The sequence below is a fragment of the Rhinatrema bivittatum genome, chromosome 10, assembly GCF_901001135.1.
Source record: "Rhinatrema bivittatum chromosome 10, aRhiBiv1.1, whole genome shotgun sequence".
NCBI classification, from domain to species: Eukaryota; Metazoa; Chordata; class Amphibia; order Gymnophiona; family Rhinatrematidae; genus Rhinatrema; species Rhinatrema bivittatum.
Genome location: NC_042624.1, coordinates 80,045,210 through 80,068,005, shown reverse-complemented (window position 1 = coordinate 80,068,005; position 22,796 = coordinate 80,045,210). Strand labels below are relative to the sequence as shown.

The 22,796-nt window shown below is 42.2% G+C and overlaps 1 protein-coding gene across 1 annotated transcript in view; it reads right to left on the bottom strand.

Moving 5' to 3' along the window:
- The window catches only part of LOC115099806 (probable ATP-dependent DNA helicase HFM1), a 358,874-nt gene that overhangs the window by 176,156 nt on the left and 159,922 nt on the right, over nt 1-22,796 (bottom strand). The window contains exon 12 of the mRNA XM_029617655.1: nt 3,057-3,151. Coding sequence (XP_029473515.1) covers nt 3,057-3,151 — 95 coding nt within the window. The remainder of the gene's footprint in view (nt 1-3,056; nt 3,152-22,796) is intronic.

Below are 22,796 nucleotides of genomic sequence, written 5' to 3'. Positions count from 1 at the left end.
CAGTTGAGCTTCGGGCTTTTCCTGATTTGTCGAATGATGTACAACATGCACGAGAGCTTTGTCGGCTAGATGTTCAGCGTTCCTTGTTGTGTTACTTGGAAGTCACAAATTCTTCAGACTCTCAGATCATCTGTTTGTCCTATGCAGCGGTCCCAGGAAGGATCACAAGGTGTCTAAGACGACGATTGCCCGATGGTTGAGAGAAGCCATATCGTCTGCATACATTTGTAAAGGGAGATCTGTTCCTGAGGGCCTGAAGGCCCATTCTATTCGTTCTCAAGCAACTTCATGGGCCGAATGCCAGTTGGTGTCACCTCAAGAGATTTGCAGAGCAGCTACTTGGAAGACGCTCCACACATTTGCTCGCCATTACCGCTTGGACGTTCAGGCGCCCGGAGATTTTGACAGTGGTGTATTGCGCGCAGAACTTGTGAGGTCCCACCCAGTTTAGGGAAGCTTTGGTACATCCAATGGTCTGGACTGATCCAGGTACGTACAGGGAAAAGAAAATTGGTTCTTACCTGATAATTTTAATTTCTGTAATACAGCAGATCAGTCCAGACGCCCGTCCAAAGACTAGAAGTGGGTAACAGGGGGATCTGTAAAGTCCATGCGCGCATATTCAGGTTATGTTATTGCAGCATACTAAGAAAGAAAGCTATGGTTACATGTTTATATGTTCATTCTTAAAGTTCTTGCTTGATTCATTGCTAGTCTAATTCTGCTTTGATACTCTATATATACTGAAGGGATTCAAGAGGCACACCAGGTTAAGTGAGGGTGCCTTTCAAGTTTTTCTCTGTCTCCACCTGCTGGAAGGGAGGCATAACCCATGGTCTAGACTGATCCGTGGTACTACAGGAACGAAAATTATCAGGTAAGAACCAATTTTCTTTTGTTGTTTTCAAAGCTGAATTTATTACTACAGACTCATGAGGGAATTGCATCTTTTAATGTCCAGGAAAAGATCTTAATTCCAAGCTACTGATAATGTGGATGAGGGCATCTGCCACATTCTTGCTTGGAGTTCTTGTAGTACTCTTTGAACTGGAATAGCTACTACATGTTTTGGAGTTTGAATATAGTTTAGCACATCAAATATATCTTCTTTAGGTTATGTCTCCTCCTGTAAAATATATTTAATTTTTTGCACTTTTTAGGACAAAAGCAGGATATGACATATCCTCCAGTAGAGATGTACTTCTGAGAGGCTGTGGAGAAGGGTCCAATGGAAGAATGATGGACTGTTCATCATTAAAATAGTATGATAGAGAATTATATGATGATTGTGATCCTTCTTATGAGTCAGACAATACTATATGGGGCCGATGCAATACAGTGAGCTCAGCTGAGTGCACTGTTTAACCCACAGTTGGACACGGATTTTGTGGGTGCTACCTAATCCCCTTATGCAATAAGGAGATTAGCGCCTCCACATGCGCCTCCACATGCGCAAATCACCCGCAAAGGAAAAAAACAAATGTGCGTCTAAAACGCACAATTTTACGCTAATGTAAACTACAGATTTTGGGAGTGCTGAGCACTCCCAAAAGTTGTATAGAAAAGCAGAAAATACTACTTTTCTGTACATCCTCCTACTTAATATTGTTGCAATATTAAGTAGGAGGAACAAAGACTTTGAAACAGTTAAAAAAAAAAAAATGTGCCGGCAGTCAGGTTCGGGAAATAGACTCTCAGTTAACAAGCATCCATTTCCCGAACCCCTGGCTGTCCGCTGGTTTAGAAAATGGACGCCGACTTTATTGGCATCCATTTTCCTAATTGGCGCACAGCCAAGCGCTTGTGGGCTCCTGCTGTCAAGAAGGTGCTAGCGGTGCTGAAAAGTCAGTGCCCACTTTCAGAGTATTTTAATGGTATCGGCCCCTATGTGTTTCTTCTGAGGGTGCCCTATCCTTGGCTGAACGTGAACCCTGAGATATAGTTTGCATGATTTTTTGCCTGGTGTGATATGGCAGTAGATTGAATTTCAAATTTAGGAACAATGGATTCCAAAACAGAATACATTTGTTCTAGCTGGGATGGAGGAGGTAGAGAATCTTGTATGTTAGTAAATCATTTTTTATGACATCAAGCCACATTTTCCGTATGAAGGGATGATGTTCCTGTTTGGAAGGACTCCCAGTAGAACTATCTGATGCTATATCTAGAATTAGCATAGATTATTTGGCAGGAGTAAATTCAGAATGAACTATTTTTATTTGATAAGCACAGACATCTCTATCTCAACACCAAGAAGTTGGCACCGACAAGGATGTAGTAGCTTCATTTCTCAATGGCAGCAAAGGCATCTTACTGTGTGACATTGCAAAGTTGGTACCAACAGGGCCTGCTTTAACTTCTACATTCTTCTGTGCAATTTTTCTTCCTCTTTGCTAGAGGGAGATTGGCACCTATGATGCGATTAGCATGAGAGGACTCTGCCTTTATTGATTTAGGCAATGGTCCCTGAGTTAGTGATGATGTCCTCTATGCTGACCTAGAAGATTGAAAAGAACTTAACATTTCTATTGGTGTGTAGCTTCTAGCTCTTTCAGTCCTGAGAGACATACATATTATCTTGTAGGAGCAATAGGGGTATGTTTTGAAGCCTGATTTGCTGTCTGCTAGCATGACAAGAACAGTGGCTAGGTTGAACTCAATTTTAAAATAATTAAAAGCAATAAAAATCCCCCTTATTTTGGGAGACTCGCAAAAAGGAAAAACAAAAAATACTTCCACAAAGGAAAAATAAATAATAAAGAATTAGAAATGCAAGAGTAAAATATCTGATGTATGATTGAAGAATAAAGAGTAAAAATGCATCATTTTACATGAGCAGAAGAAAAAAGATTGAGAATGGTACGGCGGTGGCTGCATGGGTACACCTGCATTTTCAGGGTTTTCTGAGCTCAGAGAGCTTTTCCAAGTCAGCGCCATCAAATGACATCACTCAATGTCTTGTTTATCCACAGTGAAAGTGTATAACATTTCCAATTAATAAAGCCTTTCATTATCAAGAATGAGTTTATGTTGTTGCTTTTTGTACATATAGTTACCTGCTTTCTATAGTATCTGCACCATTTAACATCTGTACATATTTCTCTCTTGTACTTAGCCTGGTCATAATGACTGCTGTAGCTGTAGTGTCAAACTGAAAAGAAACACATTTTATAGTAAAGGTCATTTCTTCTTCTAATGTAAACTACAGATTTTTAACAAAAGAAAAATATATTACTATTAGAGTCATTCTTTTAAAAGAATGCAAAATTCCATCACATCAGTATCTTTTCATGAGCAGAAAAAAGTCAAGAATTGAAAATATTCAAATGCTATCCATGAATTGAAGACCTAATTCAAATTCATTGCTCATTTAATTTTAGTTCAGTCTGCCTGGTCAAAGACAAGTGCATTAAACTTTAAAAAAAAGAGTTTGTACAAATTAAATTTGTATTTTGAGCTTATTAATATAAACATGTCAGTTTTCCAGTACAAAGTAATCTGTGTCCTATTTATACATTTAAATTCTACTTCTCATTCTTTCCTTGGTGCTTTTTATTTCATCTGAGTGAGACATAGGCCAAACTTTTATTTTAAAAAAAAATGTTCTTTCTACTTGCTAGTGGTCATGCATTTTGGTAATCAATTACAGGTCATCAATTCACTCTTTGGTAGGTTTTGGTGGGTTTTCAAACACTCCATAACTTATTCAGAAAGGTGTAAATAAAAAAATTTGGTGTGAGCAGGAAACAGAGCTTGCCTATATGTTCTACTATTAGGCTCCTCTCTACCTTTGCTCCCATCGCTAAAGGCCTCTACACCAAACATATTTACTCCTTTTCAGAGCAGGAGCAAATCTGGTCAGCCACTCTTTTGCTATTGTAGCTCTCATGATTTTATATAGGATGAAAATGTATTTTGTATTTTCTTTTCCTCCATGGCAACCAGTCTGTGCCACGTTATTTCCTATAATTCCATTGACATGGAATCTGACACACGTCTCAGGAAAGAGATGCAAAAAAGTCCTATTTGGAGCCATTTCTCTCAGCTTTTAATGAGACAATACTATGATGGCCATAGAATATCATGGCACTTATCTGTTGAAAAGTGGTTTTGCTACACCCTAAATATTGCATGTGTCTCAACACACTAACCATATCTCACTGACCGCTCCTCTTCTCCTTTACACCTCTTTCTCACAATTACAAATCTACATTATCTGGACCTATCCTGTTCATATGCATTAACAGTTTTGCATACAGATCCATTATTCAGGCACACATATTTAATAAACTTAGTATCCTTTAATATTCATGGTGAAGTCTATACACACTGTAAGCTAACCATAAAGAGCACAAATTTGATACTCATTTTGGCGTGTCAAGCAAAGTTGCTTACTTGTAACAGGACAATTCAATTGGTTAACATATTAAAAGATGTTATCTTGGCACCTGGGCAATTCAGCATCCAAACTTATTTTAGTGCAGAGCTTAATTTACAGTTTTTAGTGAATGATCTTCATAGAGCCTTAGATGAGGGCCAAGAATGTATCCTAATTACTTTAGATTTATCAACAGCATTTGACACAGTGGATAATAAGATTCTGTTAACACATCTAGAGTTCTTAGATGTCAAAAGTTCAACCTTTGCCTGGTTTGCTTCCTTCCTCTGGAAACAAAGCTGTGTATGTTGGAGAGACAAGTTGTCTCAATAATGGAATTTGCAGTTGAGCCTCTTGCTCAACTGATTAGTAAAATGGGCATTTGTTATACAATATATATTGATGATTTCCAGGCTTACTGTAATTGGGTATGAATTATTCTGATGTATTAGCCAAACAACTGTTTATGAGAAGTGGATCACTGGTTAATTCATAGTAGATAAACAGCGTGGGGCGGATTTTCAGAGCCCTGCTCGCCTAAATCCGCCCAAAACCGGGCGGATTTAGGCGAGCAGGGCCCTGTGCGCCGGTAAGCCTATTTTACATAGGCCTACCGGCGCGCGCAGAGCCCTGGGACTCGCGTAAGTCCCGGGGTTCTCCGAGGGGGGCGTGTCGGGGGGGCGGTCCTGGTCGTCGTGGCGTTTTCGGGGCGTGTCGGCAGCGTTTTGGGGGCGGGTACGGGGGCGTGGCTACGGCCCGGGGCGGTCTGGGGGCGTGGCCGCGCCCTCCGTACCCGCCCCCAGGTCGCGGCCCGGCGCGCAGGAGGCCCGTTGGTGCGCGGGGATTTACGCCTCCCTCTGGGAGGCGTAAATCCCCCAACAAAGGTAAGGGGGGGGTATAGACAGGGCCGGGCGGGTGGGTTAGGTAGAGGAAGGGAGGGGAAGGTGAGGGGAGGGTGTTAGAGGATTCCCTCCGAGGCCGCTCCGATTTCGGAGCGGCCTCGGAGGGAACGGGGGTAGGCTGCGCGGCTCGGCGCGCGCCGGCTATACAAAATCGATAGCCTTGCGCGCGCCGATCCAGGTTTTTTAGTAGATACGCGCGGCTCCGCGCGTATCTACTAAAATCCAGCGTACTTTTGTTTGCGCCTGGAGCGCAAACAAAAGTAGGCCTATTCGCGCTCCTTTTAAAATCCGCCCCCATGGAATTTATTGAACTTAGAAATCCTCTGCAAGCAAGATTAAGTCAGGGTATAAGGCAGGGTCAGATCCAAGTGGATTGCAAGGGAGTAGTCAAGGCCGTGGCTGAGATCAGAACTGAAGAATCAGGCCAAGTCTGACAAGACACAGAGGGACAAGATAGGTCAACACGGACAGGACAAGACTCCAAGGACAAGGCAGGTGGACAGGGGGAGGCAACAGAGACAGGGGCAAGGGCAAGAACAGGGCAAGGCTGGATGAGGTAAATTGGACAGGCTGGATGAGGCAAGGCTGGACATGGCGACTCAATCTGCTGGCTAGGCAGGAGACCCATTGCAGAGGCATTTACTTAAAGAGCGGTTGGGGATTAAATACCCAGCTGTGTTGATATCATCAGAAAGCATCCGAGCTGCCGATCCCATAGTGGGGTGTATAGATTCAGTGTGTGCCCCATACGTGCACTTAAAGAGGGGCCATTCTGGGTCTGGCGGTGGCATTCTGGGTCTGCGGGGGTAAGTGTAGCCAGTGAGTGGCATTCTGGGTCTGCGGGGGTAAGTGTAGCCAGAATGCCACCGCCATTCTGGGTCTGGCGGTGGCATTCTGGGTCTGCGGGGGCAAGTGTTGCCAGTGGCAGCAGCGTACCACGACTAGCAAACGTTACAGAAACATATCTTTAAGTATACATCTTCCCTGTTTTTGGGTGAGAGGGTTAGTATGTTTCCTGACCTGAATTTCAAGGAAGGCTTTTTTGGAGCTTAAAAGTTGAATGTTGGGCTGGGAGCATCTTTTTGTAACCCCTGGGCTAGCATCCCATTGCAGGAGCCCAAGGTCCACACCCCAAATAAGGGTTAAGTTGGTAAAGTCCTTTTCTGATATTAATACAATCTGAGCATCCAGCATTCCCTATTGGGGGAAAGATTCTCTTCCAGGCCTTGTGCATTGTTCAATTCTTTACAAAGCTTCAAAGTCTACTGTAAACAGCACTAAGCTGATGAGGTTTCTAACTCAAACTTATACTGATTTAAAAATGGAAAATTTAATGAACAGATTCCTTTCAGCTCTAGATGGAGGGGAGGAGAAGCCTAGTGGTTAGAGCAGTGGGCTATATGACCAGGATTCAAATCCCTTTGTTGTTCCTTGTGACTATGGGCAAATCATTTTATTGTCCGTTGCCTCAGGTACAAATTAGATTATAAGCCCTGTGGGGTTAGGGAAATACCTATAGTACCTGAATGTAATCCGCTTTGATGTACACTTTGAAGTACCAAAAAGCAGAATATAAAAATAAATAAATGTTGATTTTACAGCTTCTTATTTCCAATAAATTTGTGACCTTGCTTATTCTGTGCTTAAAGCTGATTTATTTTATTTTATTTATTTAAGAACTTTTTTATACCGGCATTAGTGGGCACATCATGCAGTTTACATTCAACAAAAAGGATGGGAAATACATAGAACAAAAGGAATGGAGAGGCCAAGGTGGAAAAATAGAGGAACAAAACAGGTCAATAAAATTGCCAGAAACAGGCATAGCTGTAAAGAATTAACAATGTGTGTAACAACAAGCAGAAAACAACTATATACAAGGGTTCGGTGCCATATGCAAGAGTTCGAAACAATATACAGTATACATGGCAGAAATTCAATATACATGGCTGATTTCAGATGGATGGGGCGAGGAGGTTAGTCAGGGTAGACCTGTTTAAATAACCATGTTTTTAGTTTCTTTTTAAATTTGAATGGGCAAGGTTCAAGGCGGTGATTTTATTTAGATTTAGATTTTCCTTTCCAGTCATTGGGGTAATTGTCCAGCTTCTTCCCAATAACTGGTGGATAGTATTTTAAACCAATTAAGATGCGTTAGTGCGAAGTCTCATTTTTCATATCTTTTGTCCAGTTACTCCATATTCTCCTCTTTCCTTGTGTTGTACTTGAATGACACCTCCAGACTCCTCCTCTTCTCTCTTGATTTCAATGACATAATAGTAAATATATCGAATAGGTGCCACAGACCTTCCTACAACTACTTCCCCTTCTTCTCCCTGGGAATGAATAATTCATTCCTCCATAAGGACATTGATGGTCCTTTCATTCTCTCTCTGTGAGAGATATCACATCCTACAGATAGTAAAGCTGAGTAACTCAGCCCTAAGGTACTAAGACAACTAACAAAAATAAAATCTTAAGAAAAGGAAAACCAAAACACAGAGGAAAGAAGGGTAAAAAACTTCCTCTTCCTAATAAAAGGTTTCGAATAAATATGGCAAAAATAGGGAAAGACACTGTGGGAACGGGCAGTAATTCCCACAGGCCTGGAGACAAACTAGTCTGATTCCAGCCTTGCTTAAAACAGTATGGGGTAGATTTTACAAAATTACGCACATGTGTACTTTTCTTCGCGCACCAGGTGCAAACAAGAGTACATGGGATTTTAATAGATACGCACGTAGCCGCGCATATCTGTTAAAATCCGGGATCAGCACGCGCAAGGCTGAGCAAAATCGGCAGCCTTTGCCTCCGTTCCCTCCGAGGCTGCTCCGAAAACGGAGCAGCCTCAGAGGGAACTTTCCTTCCGCCTCCCCTTACCATCCCCTCCCTTCCCCTACCTAACCCCCCCCCCCCCCCCCAGCCCTATCTAAACCCCTCCTACCTTTATTCCAGAAGTTACGCCTGCTTGAGGCAGGCGTAACTCGAGGGCATGGGCCAGCTGCCGGGGCGCCATGTTCCGGTCCGGGGGTTGGTCTGGAGGCTGCGGCCATGCCCATGGAACGCCCCTGGGCTGGAACCATGCCTGCGGCCCCGCCCCGGAACACCCCCGGATGAAGCGCCGCCAGGACACGCCCCCGTCACACCCCCCAGGAAAGCCCCGGGACTTACGCACGTCCCGGGGCTTGCGTGCACCGCTGAGCCTATTCAAGATAGACTCGGCGTGCGCAGGGGGGGTTTGGGATAGGTTTTCGGGGGTTACGCGCATAACCTACACACGTAACCCTTTGAAAATCTACCACTATGTCTTTATTATAGCTTCACACATGCACAACAGTAGACTATGTTCCCTTCAGAACAGTGTACTCTTTGTACTCATAGTTCAGTACTGCTTCCCTCAGTACTCACAGTTCAGCTTCATCTCAGCTCAGCTCAGTGTTTGGACAGTGTTACATTGCAGGAGCTGCCTTTCTTCTGGAGATCCGGGCCTTGTCTGGTTATCCCAGATCTTATTCCCCAGTCTCTGGTTTCTCCCCTTGAGCTACACTTGCCCTGCAGGATCCTGTCCACAAAGCATACTCTCCTTAGTGGATTTAAGGTGGACCAGGGGTCTAGCCTGGTCCTACACAGGTAAATAGGGGAACACTAAGGACACTATCTCATAGATACACTGTCTTATTTACTTCACCCAGATTTCAATCCCAGAGTCCCAAAGGTCTTTCCATAGAAAATAAACCATACGGAAGCAGCAACAAGACATGCAAATCACCTGGACCGGATGGTATGCATCCTAGGGTACTGAAGGAACACAAAAATGAAATTTCTGATCAATTAGTTAAAATTTGTAACCTATCATTAAAATCATCCATTGTACTTGAAGACTGGAGGGTGGCCAATGTAACCCCAATATTTAAAAAGGGATCCAGGGGCGATCCCGGTAACTATAGTCCAGTGAGCCTGACTTGAGTGCCAGGAAAAATAGTGGAAACTATTCTAAAGATCAAAATCGTAGAGCATATAGAAAGACATGATTTAATTGAAGACAGTCAACATGGATTTACCTAAGGGAAGTCTTGCCTAACAAATCTGCTTCATTTTTTTGAAGGGGTTAATAAACATGTGGATAAAGGTGAACCGGTAGATGTAGTGTATTTGGATTTTCAGAAGGCATTTAACAAAGTCCTTCATGAGAGGCTTCTAAGAAAACTAAAAAGTCATGGGATAGGAGGCGATGTCCTTTTGTAGATTACAAACTGGTTAAAAGACAGGAAACAGAGAGTAGGATTAAATGGACAATTTTCTCAGTGGAAAAGGGTAAACAGTGGAGTGCCTCAGGGATCTGTACTTGGACCGGTGCTTTTCAATATATATTTAAATAATCTGGAAAGGAATACGACAAGTGAGGTTATCAAATTTGCGGATGATACAAAATTATTCAGAGTAGTTAAATCACAAGCGGATTGTGATACATTACAGGAGGACCTTGCAAGAATGGAACATTGGGTATTCAAATGGCAGATGAAATTTAATGTGGACAAGTGCAAGGTGTTGCATATAGAGAAAAATAACCCTTGCTGTAGTTACACGATGTTAGATTCCATATTAGGAGCTACTACCCAGGAAAAAGGTCTAGGCATCATAGTGGATAATACTTTAAAATTGTTGGCTCAGCGTGCTGCAGCAGTCAAAAAAGCAAACAGAATGTTAGGAATTATTAGGAAGGGAATGGTTAATAAAATGGAAAATGTCATAATGCCTCTATATCACTCCATGGTGATACCGCACCTTGAATACTGTGTACAATTCTGGTCGCCGCATCTCAAAAAGGATATAGTTGCAATGGAGAAGATACAGAGAAGGGCAACCAAAATGATAAAGGGGATGGAACAGCCCCCCTATGAGGAAAGGCTGAAGAAGTTAGGGCTGTTCAGCTTGGAGAAGAGACAGCTGAGGTGGGGATATGATAGAGGTCTTTAAGATCATGAGAGGTCTTGAATGAGTAGATGTGAATCGGGTATTTACACTTTCGGATAATAGAAGGACTAGGGGGCATTTCATGAAGTTAGCAAGTAGCACATTTAAGACTAATCGGAGAAAATTCTTTTTCACTCAATGCACAATTAAGCTCTGGAATTTGTTGCCAGAGGATGTGGTTAGTGGTAGTTAGTGTAGCTGGGTTCAAAAAAGGTTTGGGTAAGTTCTTGGAGAAGTCCATTAATGGCTATTAATCAAGTTTACTTAGGGAATAGCAACTGCTATTAATTGCATCAGTGGCATGGGATCTTCTTGGTGTTTGGGTAATTGCCAGGTTCTTTTGGCTTGGTTTGGCCTCTGTTGGAAACAGGATGCTGGGCTTGATCGACCCTTGGTCTGACCCAGCATGGCAATTTCTTATGTTCTTATGTCTTCCATATGAGGGTTAACTATAGATTCTAGAAACTAAGATTGTGGTAGAAGTTTTATAAGCTAGGAGCTCACCATCTCAGATTCCCCCATAATGATAAAATATTAGAGCATAGCATAAGAACATAACAATTGCCATACTGGGGCAGACCAAGGTCCATTAAGCCAATCAAGGTCACAAGTATCTGGCAGGATCCCAAACAGAAGATAGATCCCATGCTGCTAACACCCAGGGATAAGTAGTGGCTTTCCCCCAAGTCTATCTGGTTAATAACAGTTTATAGACTTCTCCTCCAGGGACTTGCTGTTGTGCTGGAGGTGGACCCTTGGCCTGGTGCAGGATTGGTACGGCCCTCTGGTTGGACCTGGAGAGCGCCTGCCACCAGGAGGCGGAGCACAGGAGGATACAGAGGCTAGCTGGAGTTTTGCCAATAGCAACCCGGGGTTCCCTCAGGTTGAGCCCTTGGTTACCCGGGCTGCCTGATCTTAGGTGGGCCTCGCAGGGTCTCCGAGAGAGGAAGCATAGGGGAGGGCCCACCACAAACAAGGGTGCGCGGTCAGAGTTCAGGCAAGAATGTCCAGAGGTCGCAGGAGGTCAGAAGAGGGTGTCCGAGTGGATAGTGAAGTTCAATGCCAGAGTATCAGTCCAGAATGGTCAGCCGAAGCAGGGATCAGTATCTGTGGTTAGTCTGGGAGTAGTCAGGCCAGGCAGAGGTCAAGTTGCAGGCACCAGTCAGGCGTGGTCGATGAACAGGCAAGAGGTCAAATCCAGGCAGCGGTCAGGAGTAGCCAGGGTACAGGCCGAGGTCAGGTCCGGGAAGCAATCAGGAGTAGTCAAAGGACAGACAGAGGTCAGGTTTGGAGAAGACAACGTAGTCGGGCAGATGGCGGTCAGGATAGGAAGTAGTCCACTTGAATCCGGAATCAGCTTGAAAGGAGCCTAGGCAACTAAGAAGGAAATTAGTTGCAAAGGTAAGCTCTGGCTGTCAGAGCTTGCCTTAAATAGGGCTGTAAGGATGACGTTAACTGGGGAGGCCTGGCAGCCCTAGCGCGCCGCGGCCCCTTTAAATCCCGCAGAGAGGCACGCGCGCACTAGGGAAGTCCCCGAAGAGAAGGGAACTCGGCGACGGCAAATGGGGCGTGAGATAGGACCTGGAGATGGGCGGTGACGGTGTCCCCTCTGCGCTGCGCAGCCGAGGGAAGCCGACAGGGCCGCGGAGAGTAGATAAGGGGGGCCAGAAATGGAACCCGTGGCCAGTCGTCGCAACACTTATTATTATTATGTAATTATTATGTAAATAATTAATCTTAAAACTGCTCAGTTCATCTCTCTTTCCTCCCCCAGTTAGATATTCCTTGTAATGTAACTTTATGGTTCTATGCACATGTTCAATGTTCTGTTTGTTTTTCACACCCCCTGTTATCTGTAAACCGGAATGATGTGATTGTATCATGAATGCCGGTATAGAAAAACTCTAAATAAATAAATAAATAAACACTTGCCCAAACCTTTCTTAAACCCAACTAGGCTGCCTTTACCACATCCTTGGCAATGAATTCTAGAGCTTGTCTGCTGAGTTAAAAATTATTTACTCTGATCTGTTTTAAATGTGCTACTTATTAACTTCATGGAGTGTATCCTAGTTTTCATATTTCTTGAAAGAGTGAATAATCAATTCACATTTTTTTTTTTTTTAGTTTAAATCTTTTTTTATTGTATTAAAGGAAAAAAAAAAAGTATCCTGATACAAGAGAAAGAGATCTAGGTGTCATAGTGGATAACACATTGAAATCGTCGGTACAGTGTGCTGCGGCAGTCAAAAAAGCAAACAGAATGTTGGGAATTATTAGAAAGGGAACGGTGAATAAAACGGAAAATAAAATGGAAAATGTCATAATGCCTCTATATCGCTCCATGGTGAGACCGCACCTTGAATACTGTATACAATTCTGGTCGCCGCATCTTAAAAAAGATATAATTGCGATGGAGAAGGTACAGAGAAGGGCTACCAAAATGATAAGGGGAATGGAACAACTCCCCTATGAGGAAAGACTAAAGAGGTTAGGACTTTTCAGCTTGGAGAAGAGACGACTGAGGGGGGATATGATAGAGGTGTTTAAAATCATGAGAGGTCTAGAACGGGTAGATGTGAATCAGTTATTTACTCTTTCGGATAGTAGAAAGACTAGGGGGCACTCCATGAAGTTAGCATGGGGCACATTTAAAACTAATCGGAGAAAGTTCTTTTTTACTCAACGCACAATTAAACTCTGGAATTTGTTGCCAGAGGATGTGGTTAGTGCAGTTAGTATAGCTGTATTTAAAAAAGGATTGGATAAGTTCTTGGAGGAGAAGTCCATTACCTGCTATTAAGTTCACTTAGAGAATAGCCACTGCCATTAGCAATGGTAACATGGAATAGACTTAGTTTTTGGGTACTTGCCAGGTTCTTATGGCCTGGATTGGCCACTGTTGGAAACAGGATGCTGGGCTTGATGGACCCTTGGTCTGACCCAGTATGGCATTTTCTTATGTTCTTATGTTCTTAAGACATAAAAAGGTGCAATACAATTGACAAAAGCAATGAGCATCATCCGCATACGAGAACAAAACCAGTAATCATTGTTGTATATTAAGACACTAAGGGCCTCATTTTCTAAAGTATCGCAGGCCTGCGATACTTTAGGTAATGAGGGGCGGGGGGCTGAAACGGTGGGCGGTCCTGCGCTAGCCGGCAGCGATCGCACCGCTGCGATCGCTGCCGGTTTCATACCCAATAGCGCTACCATAGAAGGTGTAGCTATTGGGCGCGAAATAGGACGCGAAAAGGCCCTTACCTTTTCGTCGTCCGTGGCATCCTCGCGGAGTCAGCCCCAGTGACGCCCCAACTCCTCCTCTTCCGGGGCCGACTCCACCCCCATCTTGGTATCGCACGCGATAAGGGACTTTTCGCGTGCGAAACGTCCCTTATCGCATGCGATCCGTCTGGTAAATGACCCTCTAAGTGTCAAAAAGTGGGAGAAAAAAATCCAAACCAAAACAAAGTTGGAAAAGGGAGAAGTAAGATTATAAGAAATAGAATGGGGAAAAGAGAGGAGAAGGGATAGAGAAGAAAAAGTATATAGGCATCTCATGATAGTAGAAAAGGACTAAAGGCTTCCGCACCTGTGACCACTTTGCTAGTCTGTTATATTTGATAGCCATAGCTTTCTCTTATTTACAATAAAGGCATAAAGAGTTCCACCATAGATGTCAGACAGCAAAATACTCCTTTTCCAATTTGACATAACATTGTGTTGACCCACAGTGAGAAGAAAATCCACCAACTTACATTGGGGCAAAGGAAGAGTCAAAGAAGAGTCAGCTCCTTTAAAAATGACCAAAGAATATGTAATAGGATGACGGAGGCTGAGAATATCAGATATCACAGACCATATTTGTTCCCAAAAAGTGTGCACAGAGGGACAATAAAAAAGCAGGTGGCTGAGGGAGGCATTAGGAGCTGAACAGGTCCAGCAAGCGTGGGATGTTAACAATCCCGCTCTATATAGCTTCCAAGGCGTACAAATTGCCCTGTGTAATATAAAATAAGAGGTTTGAGTCAAGCTAGAGAATAAGGATATATGGGTAGACACATTCCAAATGTATGTCCAATTAGCCAGGGATGGAACCTGCATAAATTCAGAGGTCCATATGGGATGTAAAAGCTTAGGGGAATGTCGGAAAGAAAGTTCCTTTATCAGTTTATAAAAGAGGACTGCTAAATGACCTTTTGGACCATATCCCCGATATGTGACTAATAGGTAAGGAGATTTGTCTAAGAATAACTCACGAAGTTTTGATAAGGTTAAAAATCTTCGGAGCTGTAGCCAAGCATAAAATTAAGAGTTAGGGAGTCCAAATTTATTTTGGATGTCAGAAAATGTCATCAATGTAGGTTCTTGGAGAAGAGAGGAGAGAGTCCAAATTTCAGATGACTGCCAAATTGGCCAATTTACTGGGTTTCCCTCTATCTTGATAAGTGGGTTGTGCCAGATGGGGGCCATTCGAGAGGCCTTCCATGCATAAGTGTTAGGTGGTTGGAGAACTTCAAGCTCCAAAAAGGCACGATGAAATGTTTGTATGATGGGATTAGAAGCCTGTCTAGGAGAAGGGTCATGCCAGGGAAACTGTCAATGGGGTACGGGGCCAATAAATGTTTTTCTATTGACAACTATCTGGGTTGATTCGAGGAAACAGAGTCAGCCTTAAAGAAGTGAAACCTTTGTTGTAGAATAAATGCCTGATGGTGTGCATAAAAATCAGGAAAGTTCACCCCTCCGGATTGGCGTGCGGCTTTCAATTTACTAAGGGTGATTTTAGAATTTTTATTTTGTCAAAGGAATCTCTGTAGTATCCTATCCACTTGCATATAAAAGTCTTTAGGAAAGTAAATGAAATTTTTGGTGCTAAAACCATCTTAATAGTTTCAAGTCTCCCCCACCAGGAAAGGTGTAGAAGGGACCACCGCAAAGTAGCTTCTCTTAATTGTTGTAATATTGTAGTTTCACGATTGGTGGTCGTAGTCATGGGATCGGTGAAAAATCTAATCCCTAGATATTTAAGCCTGTTTGGTACTTTTTGCAAGGACAAACGGGTGAGGTCTATCATTGATCCTAAATAGCTCAAGGAAAGGAGCTCTGTTTTGTGCCAATTAATTTTATATCCCGATAGGGAAGAGTAAGAAGAGATCAGATCAAACAAGTTTGTGAGAGATATAGCGGGGTTAGTCAAAAAAAGGAGAACATCGTCAGCATAGGCAGATAACTTATATGATTCAGAACCTATAGTTACCCCTTCAATAGACTGAGTTTGGCGAATTGCCAGGAGTAGTGGTTCTAGAGCTAGGTTGAACAAAAGTGGGGATAAGGGGCAACCTTAGCATGTTCCTCTGAACAGAGAAAATGAGGGAGAAGCCAAGTTATTGATATATAAAAAAGCGGAAGGAGACTTATAAAGGAGTTGAATCCAAGAAAAAAACGTAGGACCAACACCAAACCACTATAGTACTGCAAACAGAAAAGGCCATTCGACTTGGTAGAAGGTCTTTTCTGCATCCAAAGACACAACAACCACAGGCTCGGGAATGGAAAGTGCCTGTTCATGAATGTGCAGGAAAAGGCGGGTACTATTTGCTATTAATCAATGTTTGATAAATCCCGATTGATCTGGATGAATAATAGAACAGATGGGATGGGACAGTCTGGTAGCTAAAATTTTTGCAAAAATGTTATAATCGGTGTTTAAAAGGGATATGGGTCTATAGTTTGCTACATTAGTATCGTCCCTACCTGGCTTTGGAATCACTACAATACAAGCTTCAGTAAAGGGTAAAGCAGCGGCAGGGTGAGAAGGAAGCGAGGAAAAATAGGTAAGCAGGTGCGGGAGAAGCTCTTTTTGAAACGTTTGGTAGAAGTCCGAAGGGAAACCATTGGGGCCCGGTGCTTTTCCTGTAGAAAGGGAATTGATAGCCTTCTTTATTTCACTTTTGGTTACTGGCTTGTCCAATAGCTCTATCTGCGATTCCGACAATGTGGGGTGTGAAAGTGTGGAGAAAAATGTATGAAGTAGATCCGGAGTTACCGTGACTTCTGATTGGTATAATTAAGCATAAAAGACCCGGAAGGCCTGAAGAATTTCTGAGTTCGATGTCACTGGACATTGAGTTGAAGTTAAGACTTTGACAATCCGCTTCTTTTCCACTTTCTTTTTGAAGTAGTTTGGAGAAGTCCGGCTCCACCAATAGAGAGGAATTGAAACGCCATTGTTGACCCGATGGAATAGCCGATTGTAGGGTACAGATGAGGAGTACTGCCGCATGATTGGAGATTAGAATTAGACAAATTTTCGCTTCTGGTATTCTTTGTATTAAGGTGTGGGATGTTAAAAAGAAATCAATCCTGGAATAGGATGAGTGGGGGAAAGAATAGAAAGTGAACAATCACTGGCAATAGTACCATGAGTCAGACAGACCAAAGGTAGTACACAAGTGTCTCAGAGCTATTGTGGATTTAGATATCGTTGGTTTGATAGATGTTTTTTGTCCAGAAAAGGATCCACTGGTTGATTAAAGTCTCCTCCTATGATACTTTGAGATGAATCAATGGTTAGGAGCTGTGCAAATGCTGAATGAAAAAATTCTGGATCATCCATATTCGGTGCATATAAATTGAGGAGAGTGAAAATTTCAGAAGAGATATTAAATTGTATGAGATTCCAGCATCCTTCTAGATCGGCCAATTGATGTATAACCTGTGTTCCCAGACGCTTATGTATCAGAATAGCTGACCCTCTCTTTTTATGCAGGGCCGGACTAAAATAAATTTGACCAACCCAGTGTTGCTGTAGTTTGAGCGATTCACTTGTGGAGAGGTGGGTCTCTTGAAGAAGAGCAATATCTGTATGTAGTGACTGAAAATAGGTTAATATTTTTTTTCTTTTGATTGGGTGTGAGAAATCATTTACGTTTAAGGAAACTAGCGTAAATGCAGTTAGTGATGAAGCCATAAGAAAAACAATTGTTTATGGTTTGGAGAATGATCAGCCTTTAAAAACGTAGCTGTGTCCATAATGAAAACAAATGAAGGAACTGTAGCGATGGAAGATGTAGAGATGCATAGAGAAAAAAGCACTAGATGCTGGGAAAAAGGAAATAAAAAAAGTAGCATGAATAAAGAACTGAGGATGCTAAAAAAAAGAAAAACAATAAGGTATATGACCTTACAGTGCAAAGCACCAAGTAGTCAAAAAAATATATAGGGCCTTCGAGTGGACCATTGACTCCCTGACCATCACCATGAAGAGTATATCTTTAGAACATTCAGAGAAAACCTCACAGAATCATCATTCCAAGGAAAAAACTGAGGATAAATTGAGCGGTGTCTCAAAATACAGGAGTGCCTCACCGTTGGCATGCTGCAGTAAAAAAACCAAAAAAAAACTGGATTAAATATGAAAGAAGGTAGATTGTCCCATCATACTAAGATTGTCTATTATATAACTCCTCCATATAATCCATAGCTTGAAAAGAAACCGACATGAATCATAAGAAAAAGAAAAATCAATTTCAAGTAACCATTGATTGTTAGAGATGTGAATCGTGTCCTCGATCGTCTTAACGATCGATTTCGGCTGGGAGGGGGAGGGAATCGTATTGTTGCCGTTTGGGTTTTAAAAATATCGTGAAAAATCATTAAAATCATGAGCCAACCCCCTAAAACCCACCTCCGACCCTTTAAATTAAATCCCCCCCCTCCCGAACCCCCCCCCATGCTTAAAATTACCTGGGGATCCAGCGGTGGTCCAGAACGGCGGCGGTCCGGAACGGCCCCCTCAATTGAATCCTTTTGTCTTCAGCCGGCGCCATTTTGCAAAATGGCCGCCGCAAAATGGCGGCGGCCATAGACAAAAATGATTCGACGCAGGAGGTCGTTCCGGACCCCCGCTGGACTTTTGGCAAGTCTTGTGGGGGTCAGGAGGCCCCCCCAAGCTGGCCAAAAGTTTCTGGGAGTCCAGCGGGGTTCAGGAAGCGATTTCTTGGTGCCGGCAGGAGATCGACTGCAGGAGGTGTGCTCAAGCCCCTTTTACCTGCCTGCCATGAAAGCTGTCTGATGTGCCTCTTCATTACTGCTACAACAATATTGTTTTCCCTGATATGGGCTACTACCACTGCCAGATACTTGGTGAATCTTGCTGTCCTGCTACAGTGAATCATAGCTACTTCCTATGATTGATATGAAAGGAAATATGTGTGTAAGCATCCTTTGGATCCAGGGTCAACAGCCAGTTGTTGATTTCCTGGTGTGGAAGGATGGTATTCATTTTGAACTTCTCTTTCTTGAAATATGTTTACATTTCTTGTTTTGGTGAGGACCTCCTGACTTTTTTGGGATTAAGAAATATCTCAAGTAAATCCCCTTTCCTTCCCCATTATTGAGACTGGTTCTGCCACATTGACCACCAATAACAAGGCTAGTTCGTGTTGCAGAATTTGAAATTGTTCCTAGGGTACCAAATGAGAGTTTGGTGGAATGAGGGAGTTAGATTTTGAAAGTTTAGGCGATAGCCCTTCAAGATTATTTGAGAATCCATTGGTTTGAGTTAATGAGAGACCTCTGGGGGTGAAAAACTAAAGCCTTCACCCCCTTTCTCTGTATCCCCTCAGAAGAGTTTGAGGGGGTGCAGAGATGAGTTTTGTACTAAAAAATTAGGTCCTGATTTCTGAGTAGTTTACTGATGGACCTTGGTCAGATCCTTTCCCTAGGACATAGACTGTCTTGATGTTGTTAATACAAACAACTGTCTCTAACAAGGGTACAGTTGGTGCCTTCTGTAGGGTTGATATGGATATTTACTTTGAGCAGACATTTGCTCAGAAGTAGCTATAGATAATGTTTAGAGGGTTCAGCAGTGATTTATTTCTAAAATGTATAAATCTAAAGCAATGCACAACAAAATAAAAATAAGATCATAACAAAAATAACAATATAATAAAATAATTTATAATAGTGATCTTTTATAAGATAAACAGTTTCCTTTATTTTCTCAAATAATTTGTCTCCCAAACATGGGAAGTCCGCCAATTTGTCATGTGCTTTTCCCCATAGGCCTGATGCTCTCAATCAAGCCAGTCTTCTGGCTCCTATAACTATGGCTGATGATCTTAAATCTGTTTCAAAAACATCGTATGCAGATCTTATGAGGTGTTTGGCACATTCATCTGCTTCATTCAGGTGAGACGTAAATTGTTCTTATGTATCTGAAAGAAGATGTGATGAGGTATCCCTTATTTTCTATAATAGATTATAAAGATAATGGACCATTTGGGTGAAATTCTGCTTTGCAATATTGCTGATTGGAAGGCTCTTTTCCAGTGTTATTTACATCTTTTTGCTTTCTTTAAGGTAGATTTTACTACCACAGATTCATGAGGTAGTTTTTTTGCTTTATGTGATTTTATCATGTATTTGTTTTATTTTTTGAACATGTTTTTATGTTTGTATTTTATCTGTGTATACTGATTGTGAATGTTTAGTTGGAATCCATATTGAATATGTTATGGAGTCTATGAAATATAAGGTTATTAAATAAATAAATTGAACTTTATATTTCAGATCCAGTTTTCTAGCAACTGGAAGAATGGAGAGGGGAGTTTGATACATTTTATTTAGATTGAACCTCTTAAAACGTGTTATGGGATCTTCTTTTGAGTCCACTTCTTTTCATTTAAATGGAATTGCTTTTGCCATTTTTTGCAAGAAGGCCAGGTCATGTCTTTTGGTGGAATGGTATTTCTAGATGGTTCTGGTGAGGGATTTGAAGGCAAATCTGTCAACTTCTGCAGCGAAAGGAAGGAGAAAGAACCATAAGATGAAGGAGAAACCTCTCAGAGTCAGAAAGCAAAATCCAAGGGTCTGTAGAGGAAGACTTATTTTTTGAGGAGATGGAGCTGTGAGATTTATGAAGATGCTCCTGTTGAACTTTTTGAAATGAAGGATTAGATGATTGGGAATCTAAATGGACAGACTTTTCCCAAAATGGGCTCTATGAGAGAAGGAGATGAAGGAATGAATGGAATACTCTTCATATAATCATGGGCAAACTTGAAGCAAAGCTTTTAGAGGAATAGATGTTATTCAGGAGATGAAGGAGAAAGCAGCACAGAAAAGGTGGACTCTCTCTGGTACTAAGATGGGAGGAGTGTTTTTCTCAACAGGAGGCTTAGTTACAGAATCTCCTCGTGAAGCAATTAATTATTTCAGTGCCAAAAATTTTCAGTGCTGAAATCTTCTGCGCTGGGGCATTCAATTATGAGATATTGGCACCATAGGATGATGGCACCAATTTCATATATGCCAAAGGAAACTCAGCGAAGTGACTCTATGGGAATGCTTCGAAGTCCTCAGTACCAACTGGGGTGATTTCTTTTCCTTCTTGTGCTCAGAACCTGAAGCTGAGAAGGCATGAATTCAGCATTGAAGAGACTCTGACCTTCTCTTTTTTTGGTACCGTTTCTCTGAACGTTTCTTTTTCTTTTGAGGGGACATTTGTTTATAGGCCATATATACAGTCATGAGAGACTAATGACAGAAGCAGAGAACATAGAAATCAAGGCTAGACAATTTATACTTGCATTTAAAGCAAAGTTTAAAGGGTCTTTATACTAAAATAAAGAAGGATTAATGGGCACAAAAAAAAAAAGATCTAATCATTTTTTTTAGGACTAGACCAGTGTTTCCCAACCCTTTCCTGGAGGCATACCTAATCAGTTTGCTTATCATGATAGCCACAATGAAAATGCATGTGACAGATTTGCATAGCCTGGGTCTCCAATGTATGCAAATATATCTTATGCATATTCATTATTGATATCCTGAAAACCCGACTGATTAGGTATGGCTCTAGGACAGGGTTTGGAAATACTTGCATAGATTTATGAAAAATAATGAAAAGGACTACTAGATTGAAAAATTACAAACTACAAGAATGAAGAGAAAACAAAAAAAAAAAAACCTGAAAAATGTGATGAATGGTGAAGAGAAATGATGCATCTGTGGACCCTTGGACCAAAGCAGGATCAGCTGCAGATGGACCCCAGCGAAGCAAAGACCCAGCGGGACCTTCACCTATACTACCGTATTTTCCGGTGTATAAGACGACTGGGCGTATAAGACGACCCCCCCTTTTTTATACATATTTTTAAGAAAAAAAATAATTTTACACTCAAACAGGAGCAACCCTATCTATGAAAAGGCAACACTACAAATACCGTATATCAGGCCCTAAAAACCAATATACCTCTTATTAGGAAAACAGAACTAGCAAGCAGCTATAGATCCCCACACATAAATAATTGTAAAACTATACTAATAAGCAGAATAAATGTTTCAAAACAGCTATGAACAGAATAACATCCAACAATTAAAAACTCATAAAAACTATTAAACATTCTCCAAACACCAATAAAATATTTCAAAAAAGCAGACACATCACATAATATTAAATAATTAAAATGGCAGTCAATCAAGAAAAATAAACTTAAAAAGCCACCTTTCCTTACCCCCTCCAGCAGCTCTCCTATTCCTCTTCCTCTTCCTTAGGGCCCATGTCTCTCACACACACACCATACCAGTCATGCCCCCATGACCAGTTTCTGTCTCTCACGCACCAATCATTTCCCAAACAGTCTTTGACACACACACCAGACACCTTCCTGAACAGTTTCTCTCATGCCATACACACACACAGGCTTCCCACTCCCGTGTTCTGCTTACCGTACATATACGGGCTTCTCACTCTCATAATCACTTTCTCTGTCTCACACACACACACACCAGTCTCTCTCTCATTTCCATGCTCACTCTCCACGTGCACAGGCTTCTCATTCCCTGAATCATATTCTTTCTCTCACATTCACACACAGCAGTCTCTTTCTCTCACACACACCGTCACCTTATCAACCAGTCTCTCTCTCATGCACGCGCACACACACACACAGCCAGTCCTCCCGCTCCCATGCTCTCTCACATAATCAGGCTTCTTACTCCCATGCTTTCTCACATACCCAGATTTCTCACTTCCATGCTTTTTCTCTCTCTCACACTCACATACACATCAGTCATCTCTCTGAGCAGTCACTTTCATTGTCTCTCACACACATGAGCTCGCTGACCAGTTTCTCTCAATCACACACATGCTCTCAATCAAATGCATTCTCTCACTTACACACAGGCTGGCTGCTTCTCTCTCTCTCTCTCTCTCTCACTTACACACAGGCTGGCTGCTTCTCTCTCTCTCTCTCTCACTTACACACAGGCTGGCTGCTTCTCTCTCTCTCTCTCACTTACACACAGACTGGCTGCTTCTCTCTCTCTCTCTCTCACTTACACACAGGCTGGCTGCTTCTATCTCTCTCTCTCTCACTTACACACAGGCAGGGTGGCTGCTTCTCTCTCTCTCTCTCTCACTTACACACAGGCTGGCTGCTTCTCTCTCTCTCTCTCTCTCACTTACACACAGGCAGGGTGGCTGCTTCTCTCTCTCTCACTTACACACAGGCAGGGTGGCTGCTTCT